At 33.3% G+C, this 13,438-nt stretch overlaps 2 protein-coding genes across 2 annotated transcripts; one reads left to right on the top strand and one right to left on the bottom strand.

Annotated features, from left to right (window-relative positions):
• Positions 1–3,124: 3,124 nt before the first annotated feature.
• On the bottom strand, positions 3,125–3,839 carry LOC142528253 (uncharacterized). Its single transcript, XM_075633293.1, has 2 exons — positions 3,719–3,839; positions 3,125–3,600 (listed from the first exon to the last, which is right to left on the bottom strand). Exons 1-2 carry the CDS (start codon positions 3,770–3,772, stop codon positions 3,178–3,180), a joined length of 477 nt encoding a protein of 158 aa, XP_075489408.1. The 5' UTR covers positions 3,773–3,839; the 3' UTR covers positions 3,125–3,177.
• Positions 3,840–5,663: 1,824 nt separating this feature from the next.
• On the top strand, positions 5,664–6,750 carry LOC142528296 (non-specific lipid transfer protein GPI-anchored 10-like). The gene is made up of 3 exons (XM_075633340.1): positions 5,664–6,063; positions 6,435–6,506; positions 6,614–6,750. Exons 1-3 carry the CDS (start codon positions 5,664–5,666, stop codon positions 6,748–6,750), a joined length of 609 nt encoding a protein of 202 aa, XP_075489455.1.
• Positions 6,751–13,438: the final 6,688 nt, after the last annotated feature.

The following is a 13,438-nucleotide window of genomic DNA, read 5'->3' as shown; positions in this document are numbered from 1 at the left end:
GTTCGGAGACTTCAACTGCTCCTACGTCATCCCTTCTACCTCCTCGGATAGGATACATCTAAGACTTTGATTAATTACAACAAGTGTAATAACCCACCCAGCTTAGGACTTACCCACTTTCTAATTGAACTCCTAGTCTAGACTGAAGGCAGCACCTTTTAGCCAACACTTGTTTAACGTCTGTGTGTCAAAGACTACATACACAAGTTTATTGTCTTTGTGCAAGACTGTATTTGAGTGGTGGTGAGTGTGAGTCTGTGAAAACTGATATCTGAAAACTACCCGAAAGTGTTCTCACACACTGAGGGAATTATGCTTCTAATCTAAGCTGATAATACGATGAAGTGTTCCCTCTGGGATGATTGCTTCTTGTAAGCTGTTATGCAATATGCATGCCCTCTTTGTTTTTCACACTTATGTTCACTCTGATTGTTGATGGTCTTGAGCTTGCATTTATAGAGGCATTGAGACCGTACTCCAAGATTCATCACAAGTGATCGTTGCAGCTTAAATGCGTTCCTTGATATACGTGTCTTGACTTTACTGACATGTCTCCAGGAATCTCTCGGCTTTAATCTTTGCTGCAACGTCCATTATTGTACCTTCGATAGTACAGATGCTTTTGTACCCTTGTGTGTAGCTAAAATCCATTAAGATAACTTGTCTTGATCTGCAATTGATTGATTCCAAACTGATGTTCCTAACTGGTCATCTTAACCGATCTTCAGTTGGGCTGGTGAAATCAGTTGACTCGTCAGTTGAACTGGTCAGCTGGGTTCTGTAAGTTGATGTTTTCAGTTAGCATCTCGATAGCTTCAGTTTCGGCTCGTTTAACTGATCAGTTCGAAGCCTGATCAGTTCCAGCTTCCTGCGCATTACGGTAAATCATTAGAAACAAAATATCAAAATTTTTTAACATCAAAATCAAGACTGCGAACATGAAATGTTCCAACAGAAATGATTGAGCTAGAAAATGAATATTTTCATCAATAGCAGAACAAGAACAGTGGAGCCGATCGGAAAACAAGAATTATCTGCCTTTTCGACGGAGTCCAAGCATGACTAATTGGACAGCGAGTAAGACTCTAACCCCACTATTTAAGGATATAGTGTTGATGACCTAGAAATGCCCGGGTCATCCTTGGACTCAAGCAGGAAGAAAGGACTAAAGCATGATCACATTTCAAGTTGCTCCCGAGAAACTAAGTAGAGCACAGTTAGAAGTTAACCAAGGTTTAGGATACCCGACCAGGTTCATCTTGCCCGACCAGGGTTCATCTTCCTTGACTAGGATTCATATTGCCCGACCAGGGTTCATCTCGCTCAACCAGGATTTAGGTTGCCCGACTAGGGTTATCTCGTCCAACCCGGGTTCCTTTTCCTCGACCAGGGTTCAGTCACCTAATCAGGATCATCTCGTCCGACCAAGATCCAGGTCACCTGACCAAGGTCATATCACCTGACTAGGGTTTGTTTTGGCCGACCAAAGTTCATGTCACCCGATCTGGGTCATCTCGCCCTCTAAGGGTTCATCTTCCTCGATCAGGGTTCAAGTCACCAGACCAGGGTCATCTCGTCCGACTAGGGTTCATCATTCTTGACCAAGGTTTAGGTCACCCGACCAGAGTTCATCTCTTTCGACCAAGGTTTATCTCTCCTGACCAAGATTCAGATCACTCGACCAGGTTTCAGGTTACCCGACCAGAGTTCATCTCCCTCAACCAAGGTTCATCTTGTCCGAACAAGATTCAGGTCACCCGACTAGGGTCTAGGTCACCCGACCAGGGTTCGTCTTCCCTGACCAGGGTACAAGTCACTCAACTAGGGTTCGTCTCGCCTAACCAAGGTTCATCTCACTTAATAATCGGAAAATATCTTTCCAGATCGGGGTCTTTACCACTGGGCCAATGGCTAGGAGACGGGCCTGCCAGTTTGGGTCACCACGACTCGAAATCACTAGCTTGACAATCAGTGCCCATGACAAGACCAGAACAATATGGGTCGCCATGCCTGCTGACAAAGCACAGGGCATGAACAGTTGTTAGAGAACATGACATGAGCAGCCTTCAAAAGATAATGCATGTGCAGATGTTTAATTAGAAAAAATGTTTGTAACCTTCAATTGGAAAATACCTTAATAATTTATAACCACCAACTATATAATAACTGATGATTTATTTATCTCATAATATATTATATTGTAGCATTTTTCACTACTTATGGCAAGATAATACTTTACCTTTCAATTTTTCGCTTTTTCACTTGAATTTTATGTAGACTTGTTCTCGCTTATTCTTTTTTTACACACATACGTGTAAACATACATACATATATATATATATAAAGTAATCTAAATGACACCCAGCATGATTCCTTCTTTCCAATATCTTTATTTCACAAATAAATATAATAATATTATTTTTAAAAATATAACTATTAAAATTTAGTTAGAAACTCCTCAATTCTTTTTGTATTTTTCAAATTAAGGTCTATCACAAAAACATTGAATTAATATAAATAAAATTTTACGAAATGATCATGGTGACAACAATAATGCTACTAAACGCTTATCGCAATAAAGTAATAGAGATGAAAGCATGATAAACAGTTAATTTATTTTATCCACTAGATAACACTAACTTTTGTTTAAGTTATTATTACATACAAATACATAAATAAGTTTGCATGCCTAAAAATTAAGTGAAAAAAAAAATTCAATTAAAATTTTCAATACCAAAATTGAAAATGAGTTAAGTTATTAAAATTTGATTGAAACTAATAATTTAAATTTATTTCCAAAAATGACATAAAACATTAACATCAATATCGGAAAACAATAACAACAAAGAGAAAATTAAATATATGTAGATAGACAAGGAAATCGAAAATTCAACTAATATCATTAATGTTGAGCAATTGATAAAACACAATTAAAGAAACACTTTTTGTAAAATTCAATTGTTTCATTAAAATTTATGCAAATATCACATGTATAACTAAGCGACTAACATAATCAAAATCACATTAAAATATTAAAATAATATGAATATAAGCAAAATTTTATTTACAAATTGTTATAACTCCAAATTTAAAATTACAAATAAAATAATTATGAAGTGGGCACTATGGCAGCAATGCTAAATCCAAGATTTGATCACGAAGATAGAGTCGTTCAAACTAGTTGTCGATCAGTACACCTTCGTCGTCGTTTTCTAGATCATCCATAAGAAAATGTTCTATTTCTTCTAATCTTCTCTGGACAGAATAATCGAGCTCTCCACCAGGCTGATTTTGTTGTTGCTGTGGAACACTACCGTGCTGCTGACTCGTGTATTGCAGAGCAGTTTGATTTTGCTGGTGCATTAATGGAAGATCCGGCTGTCGCTGCTGAAACTGTTGGTGCATTAATGGAAGATCCGGCTGTCGTAGGTGAAGATGGTGTTGCGCTGGAACGTCGTGCTGCTGATCAGATTCAGTTCTCGAACGCTTGTGGGATGTCAGGTTCTCACTTTCAGAAGTCTCGTGTATGGTTTTACAAGAATCAGAAGCGGCGGCGGCCGGTTTTCTCTCACGAATCCGGCACAGAACGCAGTCATCTAGCTGCAAAAGTGGCGAACAAACACGGCATAAAAAAACATGTCGGAATGGATCGGACTTGAGAAAATTGCGGGAAAAAGGACCGGCCATATTTACAAAAACATGTTGAGAGAGTTCTTACCCGCATGGATCCCGTCGGATGTCTCGGAGGCTGGTTAATAGTGTACTCGTGCATTATCCAGTTAGTCTTCTTTCCATTGGAGGCCTTCCCTTGGTAAAAAACCAAGGTCCTCTTCAATCCAATACATTCATTATTATCAAATATTTTTTTACCAATCGCCGTTGCCTTCCAAAATCCATCACCGGCGGCTCGGTTCGGTCGACTGCCATTCATATACTTCCGGTCTCTCGGGGTAAAAAAGTACATTAATCCATCATCCCCCCAACTTGTATTAGTATCTGCAACAGATAAAAATATTTTTTGAAAACATAAAATTCTTTATTAGTTAGTCAAAAAACATCAAAACACACATGCAAGCATATATAACAAAGTAAACCGCCCTCCTTAATTCTAACAAAATTTCTACAATCCACCCACTGATCACGATCATGCACACACCACACAATATATCACAAATCTATTTTATAATCTAATCCAATACAGACTGAAGAAAGAAGAAAGTACCGGCCAACTCCCACGGATTATACTTGTAAACATCTACGGTGCGGATATAGTCGCATGTGAGTGGCTGGTTATTGATCTTCTTGTTTAGAAGGAGCATGAGTTCTGTGTCTGTGGGATTGAAACGAAGCCCCACCGTGACCGGATTAATCATCGTCTGCTGCTGCATGTTGAAACTAAGTTTTTTATCTAGGCCAAGTTCGTGAGAGAGAGAAAAATCAATAGAGGAATATATATATATATAGAGAGATATATAAAAAGCATTCTATTCGAATTTGGAGATAAATTAAAGATAAGTTTTATATCTTAAAGAATATTGTTGGATCAGTTTTAAAAAATTTTTTGGTTTACAGTTTTTTAATTTTCAAAGTTTGGCTCGTAAGATATTATTATATTTATTTGATGACTATTTATTAGATTTAAACTCTTACGTAAAACCATATCTTAACATAATCAAAAATTTAAAAATCATATTTTAAAATCTTTTGCATAATAAACAATAATTTAAAAGATCAAAATATATTAAAATGTTATTTCTTAATACATCAAGCAGTAGATCCAAAGCATAAAATTGAGCCTCCCAGAAACCCAGAAATCTATGCCCACAAAATTTTTTTTTTGAAACTTGGACGAAATGATCTATCATTTATAGGATTTAATGATTCTTAAAAGTGGTGATAATCAAAATAAATTATAAAGAATAGAAAAGAATTATGATTTGTTCATCTATCTATGGCCAGTTTATGTATTAGAATAAAAGGTTCTATGACAACAATTATTTATTTCAGACGATCTTCTTATTGCATTAAAGATATTAATATCTTTATGTATAATATTCAAAATTTAAATATTTTAAGTCATTGATGACTATTAATATTTAATGGAACAAATTTTTTTTTTTAAATCTCTAAAAAATAGGAAGATTTTATAAAGGCTAACAAAGAAATAACAACTAATTAGGAAAAAAGAGGTTTTATTGGTGTAGCAAGAAGTAGAATACAATAGTTGAGGTGGAAATAGAACCTCATCAAATCACACATATGTGTATGGTTTAAGAATCCAAATTTTTTGTGACATTCTTTGTATCATTTTTCGTAATATTCTTAATTATCTACAAGTTGTATCAAATTTAACGAGTTGCGATTTTTTTTAACTTCTCATAATCAATACGCATGACAAATCTTTATCTATGATACACAAATTCTGAATGAATATTTCTACCGATACTTAAATGAGCTGTCTGGTTTTGCTAAACTTCATATCCCACACATTTTCTTTACCAGAAAATATGAATGATAGACACAACGGAGAAATGAAAAAAAGTAGTGAAACCTAGACAGTAGCTTGAGAGACGTCATACAAAAGTGTGTCAAGAGATCATGCACCTATTGCATGGCTCTGCAGTTCATGCCCAACTAATGCACTCTTCGTCTATTTAGCTAACATGAAAATCAGTGGCGAATTCGCCTCAAAACTCACAAGAAAAACTTGCGTTACCGACCTAACTTGTGCAATGCCTTTTCATCTCCCTCTTCTCCCCATATCGCTCTTTCTTGTGTTTCTCCATTGTGTTTCCCTAAAGACCATTGCCCATAACACAATTGCTGAGCGTGGGCCGAATTTGCTAAGTTTAGCCCCATGTGCGCCGTTCATGCAAGGCGTGGAAGCTTCACCAGTGCAGTCATGTTGTGATAGTCTTAACCAACTCTACGGCCAGAAGCCTACTTGCCTTTGTCCATTCCTCAATGACCCGTCTGCCTTGAGTTCGTTTCCTATCAACACAACGCTTGCTCTAGAGTTGCCTCAGCTGTGCAATCTCCAAATAGACCCTTCTATTTGCGGAGGTATGTATGTTAAACTATTATTTAATTCCTTCCTTAAATGAAGGACCATACAGTCCATTCGCATTTACAGAAAAGAAGATGCAGCACCATCTTGAAATCTAAGATTTTGGATTGCTTTTAATTCAATGCCCAGTTCATAATCAAATTATTTAATTCCATTCTCTTTTTTTCTTACATGAATGGAATAAAAAACCAAACGTCTAATGCAACATTTATTTTCCTAAACTTAAGAAAAAAAATAGATAATTGATGCTTAAAAAGGTGGCATACAATATTAGAATGAAAAATGTAAAGAATGAAGCAAGAAAAACCAGCAAGCGACTTTTATAAGCATTATTTTGATACTCGACTAATTTGGTTTTTGTTTCAAGGAGCTTCCTTGCCATCTACTTCCCCTGGTGCTCAAGTTTCCCTTGGGCCAAGACCAAATTCAACAGTTGCGGGTCTGCAAATTTTCTAACCTTCAAGAAACTCCCCCTCAACTTATTCAGATTTATAAATTTTGCTATCTTATTCTTTGTTCTGCCTTTACCATCTGTGGTTTATCCAGCTTCTCCAGTAGTAACAGTAGCGCCCCGACCGAGCATTATGGGATTTAGAATTCGCAATGTCGAAGTGAGTCTGAAGGTGAAAAGCCAATTGTGGTGTCTTCTGATGGCTACAATTTATTTCAGTGCTGACAAATGAAGCCTACTTAGCTGAACTACATGGCCTCATTTTCAAACTAGCGCTATTTGTTTCTACTATCTATTGAATATATGCTCTAGTTAATGAATTTTTTCTCATTAATTAACTTGCAGATATTTGATTCAATGCCAAAATACTTATGAAAAAATATATGATTATACTTGGCCATATCCAAGATATTATTATCGATTTCTTAATTTACATGATATAATCAATGGTTTTGTCTTAACAATATCCGATTACATAAGAGATACTTTAAATTTTGTGTTCATTGGGTTTTCATGTGTCTTTCATTTTTCGTTCTTGTATTCCCTTGACTGTCGTTTTCTACATTTTCTTTGATTCATCTTTTTCTTCTACTACACCTTTTGTTTTCTGCAGTGCATGTATTATAACTGATTGGTCATCCTTTTGATCTTCACTATATCTGGTTAATCTAAATATAAATTTGTATTTTTGTGTTTGTGTTTCTTCAAGTTGTTCAAGTAGTCATTTTGAATGTTTGGCTCTGATTAAATGCACTTTATTATTTTGTTTAATTATTTTAAATGAATTATCATGATTTATAAAAACAAAATAAATATTTTTAAATTTTAAAAATGGGATAATTTGTTACCTTTTGGATGAAATCCTTGACTGGTATCTAACTAACATTGTAGTAGTATCTTCAAGCAACGTTACTTTTGTAATATGCTCATTTTCTTGGACTGATAATGTCAAATGATATCTACAAAATATATTACTGTTAATATTATTATTGTTTAGGTTTTTTAATTGAACTCTATGTATTATTCATTATGATATCCTTAGAATTATATTGATTTTGATGTCCAAACACTTTGGGCAACTGTCTCCATTAGTTGTTTTGATTAAACTTTCATATAATTGTTGTATGTCTCGTACCACGATTTTGTTTTGTTTTCCACTTTTGATATCTTTTCTTCAAAGTAGTAGAGAATATTCTGCAATTATATTAAGATAAGAAATTAAGATTTAATTTTATTTGTAATTTTAAATTTGGAGTCATGATGATTTGTACATAAAATTTTACTAATACTGATATTATTTTTATATTTTAGTGTTATTTTGATTATGTTGTTACTTAGTTATTGATATTTGCCTAAATTTTAACGAAACAATTGAATTTTATGAAAAGTGTTTCTTTGTGTTTTATTAATTGCTCAACGATGATCTTAGTTGAATTTTCGATTTGCTTGTCTATCTACATATATTACATTTTCTCTTTGTTGTTATTTTTTTCGACTTGTTGATGAACATGTTTAATATCATTTTTTGTAATAAATTTAAATTGTTAGTTGCAATCAATTTTTAATAACTTTACTCAATTTCAATTTCGGAATTGAAAAAATTAATTGAAAATTTTTTTCTCTTATTTTTTAATCATGTAAATTTATTTATGTATTTTTATGTAATAATGACTTCAATAAACGTTAGTGTCATCTAGTTAGTTGATAAATAAATTAAACAGTTTATGATGCTTTCATCTCTATTGTTTCATTGCGATAAGGATTTAGTAGCATTCTTGTTGTGGCTGATGATCGTAGTTGTGTGACAACTATAATTTTTTATTTCATTAACGTATTTATATATATTTTTTTGTAAATACGAAGTATGTAAAATATTTCATGGTTTTAATTATCATCTAGATAAAATGTTGATCTCGTGTTGAAAAATGCTATAGTTGCATTATTATTTTCTTTCATTTATAATAAACTTCCTTCGTTTTGTGGGATGGCTTCCCGTAAACTTAATGTTATTGTCTAGTCTGCACCATATATTTTATATTGAATTAATTATCAATTTTGAATATTTAATTCTTTTACGAAATTTACTGTATATTGAGGAGCACAATTTCTCTTCTAAAAACTTGTCTTTTTCCTTCACTCGAGAAACTACTTACGTGGTTGACCTTATTCAGAATTCAAATTATATCTGTTTATATAAATTTTAACTTTAGTTCCATATGATGCAAAACATTTAGAAAATGCTTAACAAATCTTTAGTTATTTTTCTCAATACTTAACAATACTTAACCTTGTCTTTTTCCTTCTGCAAATGATTTGAAATTAAATTTTCATATAATATTCGTATGAATGACTAGTTCAACGTCTTCATTGACATTTTGGGTAATTTTTAGTTATTTTTCTCACATTTATTTCAAACATTTGATATCTTCTGAGCAATTGATTTTGGAATTTGTCGATGATGTGTGAAAATAGAAGACAATGTATCATTTGTCCCTACATATATATAAAACGTTCATTTATCATTATAATGTTTTCAATTTATGAATTCAACCGCATTACTTTTTTTTATGTATGTAAAGTTATGATTATTACCTTATCATCAGCTACTATGAGTTTTCGAATCAATTTTGAATTCTGTTTTGTCCAATATGATTTCTTTGTCAAAGTATTATTACTTGTATCTTTAAATCCTTTTGATTTTCTTTCAACAACCTTATTGATATATAATTGTCTTTTTCCATTATTGTACACATTTGATTTTAAAAATAAATATTTAGATGATAATGAATTTGAAGTTGGTCTAAAATTTTCAAACGGTTGAGATATTTATATAGTATATAGATATCTGATTATGCGGCATTAATGAACATCGATTTCCGTTTAGTTATCTGATTAGATATTGAGATTTTTTCTTCTTAAATGATTAAATTAAATTTAATGATTAATTAATATAAAAGTGTTACGTATTTTGTGTTAGTGAATTTGTATCGTTTGATACATTTTTTTTAAAACAAGATTTTTTACAATTTTTTAGTCAAATTTTATTTTACTATTATTAATGTTATTATTGTATTATCAATTTTGTAATTATTAGTTCATTATCTAATTAATTTAAGTGAGATTTATTGTATTTGTCAAAACATAACACTTTTATAAATAAAACACTATAAAAAGTTGTCAGATAATTGGTGGGTGTAAATTACATACATTATTAAAAACTTTATATATATATATATATATATATATATATATATATATTTAAAGGATACATGTTTTACTTATATTATCTAATCGAATGTTAAATATCAAAATTTATAACTTCCCAATAAAGCAGAACCATACACAAAATTATGAACGAATGATGTTAAATAGCAATATAGTTAGAACTAAATCAGAAATTAATTAATCTATTGGAAAAGAAAAAAAAAACATGTTTGTCCAAACACAGTCTAATTTCATTGCATCAAAGTTAAATTTAATAATTAATTAATATAAAAGTGTTATGTATTTTGTTTAGTGAATTTGTATCGTTTGATACATTGTTTTTTTTTTTTACAAGATTTTATACATTTTTTTACTCAAATTTTATTTTTATTATTATAATTATTATTTTTATTATAAATTTTGTAATTATTGGTTCATTATCGAATTAATTTCAGTGACATTTATTTAATATAAAAGTGTTATGTATTTTGTTTAGTGAATTTGTATCGTTTAATAATTTTTTTTACAAGATTTTATACATATTTTTTACTCAAATTTTATTTTTATTTAAATTATTATTGTTATTATTGTTATTATCAATTTTGTAATTATTAATTCATTATCGAATTAATTTCAGTGACATTTATTTAATATAAAAGTGTTATGTATTTTTGTTTAGTGAATTTGTATCGTTTGATACATTGTTTTTTTTACAAGATTTTATACATTTTTTTACTCAAATTTTATTTTTATTTAAATTATTTTTATTATTTTTATTATCAATTTTTTAATTATTGGTTCATTATCGAATTAATTTCAGTGACATTTATTGTATTTGTCAAAACGTAACACTTATATAAATAAAATATTATAAAAAATTGTCAAACAATTAGTGGGTGTAAATTACATACAATATTAAAAACTTTATCAACGATAATATATATATATATATATATATATATATATATATATATTTAAGGGATACTTGTTTTACTTATATTATCTAATCGAATGTTAAATATCAATATTTATAACTTCCCAATAAAGCAGAACCATACACCAAATTATGAACGAATGGTGTTAAAGAGCAATATAATTAGAACTAAATCAGAAATTAATTAATCTAACGGAAAAGAAAAAAACATGTTTGTCCAAACACAGTCTAATTTCATTGCATCTAAGTTAACATTGATATTTATATTGGATTTGACCGCTACAGTTTATTAACATTCAATGTATTTTCGTTATCATATACAAACTACAACTTTGCTCAATAGCCATAATAAACATGATCATGATGAATCTGACCAGGGTCTTCTCGCCTGACCAGGGTCATCTTTTTCGACCAAGGTTCATGTCACCCGACCAAGGTTCATCTAGCTCGACCAGGGTTCGGGTCACCTGACCAGGGTCATTTCGCCCCGATCGACCTGGGTTTAGTTCACCTAACCAGGGGCCATCTCGCTCTACTAGGGCCATCTCGCTCGATCAAAATTCATCTTCCCCAACAATGGTTCAGGTCACCCGACTAGAGTTCATCTCCTCGACCAGGGTTCATCTCACCTATTCAAAAGGAAAGAAGTCTAATAAAAAACAGTGTCCAGACACCATAATCGAGGTCATATTCTTTCCTATAATTACCCAGGTTTTCTCATTACTTTGTTATAGGAGATATTGCATTATATTGTATTTAATAAATTCTCTCTCTACCTAGTGAACCCAGTACTGACTTGAGCGCGGAGTGAACACATTGAAAACCCTTCCGACGCCCTACTGACATTTTATTGTTGAGTGTGTACAGATTTTCTGACCCGAGCTCACCCCATCAGGCCTAGCAAGACCCATCCCACCAGCCACCCGGGCTCATCTCATCAAGCCTGGTCATCCAGTCTCATCTCACCTTGCATGGCCAGGTCACCTCGGCTCATCCCATCAGATCAGACCAAGCCTATCCCACCAAGCCAGGTCAGTCCATCATGGCACATCTCACCAGGCCAGGTCAGGCCACCCAAGCTCATCCCATCAGGCCAAGCCAGACCCATCCTACAGGAAACTCGGGCTCATCTCACCATTCCAAACACCCAAGCTCATCTCATCATGCCAGGTCAGGCCCATCTTACAAAGCCAGACCACCCGAGCTCGTCCCATCAGGCTAGGCCAGACTCATCTCATCAAGTCAAAAATCTTCATATACAAAGTACACTTCTTTGCTCACTAGATTGTCGCTCAACTCACCTAATCTATCCGGACATCATCTTTAGCATCGTATAAGGAAAATCGATCTATAGACGTAGATACGATTTTAATTCAAATATAAGCCCAAAGAGATGAGGCCCGAACACCTTATTCTAAGCCTGAGACATGAGGCCCCGAAACCTTATCTAATCCCAGGAGAAATGAGTCCCCATCACCTTATTCTAAGCCCAAGAGACATGAGCTCTGACACCTTATCTAAGCTCGGGAGGAATGAGCTCCCTACACCTTAGTGTAAGCCCGGGAGGCATGAGGCCCCAACATTTTATCTAAGCTCGGGAGACATTTGGCCCCAGAATCCTTCTAAGTTCGGGAGGCATGAGGTCCCGACACTTTATTAAACCTACGAGATATTAGGCCCCGACACGTTATCTAAGCTCGGGAGACATGAGACTCCGACATTTTTTTCAAAGCTCGGGATAAATTAGTAACTGACACCTTATCTAAGCCTGGGATACATGAGGCTCTTGCTCCATATTCTAAGTCCGGGAGCCAGAGGCCCAAGTACAATATTAAAAACTTTATCAACAATTATATATATATTTTAAGGGATACATGTTTTACTTATATTATCTAATCGAATATTAAATATCAAATTTTAAAACTTCCTAGTAAAGCATATCCGAACACAAAATTATAAACAAATGGTGTTAAAGAGCAATATAATTAGAACTAAATAAGAAATTAATTAATGTAATGGAAAAGAAAAGAAAATAAAATACATGTTTGTCCAAACAATGCCTAATTTCATTGCACCTAAGTTAACATTGATTTTTATATCGGATTTGACAGCTACAGTTTATTATCATTCAATGTATTTTCGTTAAATTTAATCGTATACAAACTACAACTTTGCTCAATAGCCATAATAAACATCATGATGATAATGATGAACCCGACCAGGTCTTCTCGCCTTACCAGGGTCGTCTTCTTTGACTAGGGTTTAGGTCACCCGGTCAGGGTTCGTCTAGCCCGACCAGGGTTCAGGTCACCCGACTAGGGTCATCTCGCCCGCCAAAATTCATCTTTCATGGTTCATGTCACCCGACCAAAGTTCATCTCCCTCGACCAGGGTTCATCTCGCCCGACCAGGGTTCATCTCACTTAATCACAGGGAAAGATCTTTCGAGATCGGGTTCCTTCCCACTTGGGCCGATCGCAAGGAGACGTGCCCGCCAATATGGGTCACCATGCCTCGAAATCATTAGCTTGACAATTAATACCCTTGACAAGACCAGAACAGTATGGGCCGCAAAGCTTGCTGACAAAGGACAAGGTATGGGTATATGTCTAATAAGAAACAGTATTCAGACACCATAATCGATATCATATTCTCCCCTATAAATACCCAGATTTGCTCATTCATTTGTTTCATGAGATATTTCATTCAATAAATTCTCTCTCTACCTAGTGAACAATGTACTGACTTGAGTGTCGGGGTGACCACATTGGAAACCTTTCTG

Source organism: Primulina tabacum, chromosome 16 (genome assembly GCF_025594145.1).
Source record: "Primulina tabacum isolate GXHZ01 chromosome 16, ASM2559414v2, whole genome shotgun sequence".
Taxonomy (NCBI): Eukaryota; Viridiplantae; Streptophyta; class Magnoliopsida; order Lamiales; family Gesneriaceae; genus Primulina; species Primulina tabacum.
Note: the sequence above shows the minus strand (reverse complement) of the source record. Positions and strands in the feature narration are given on the sequence as shown.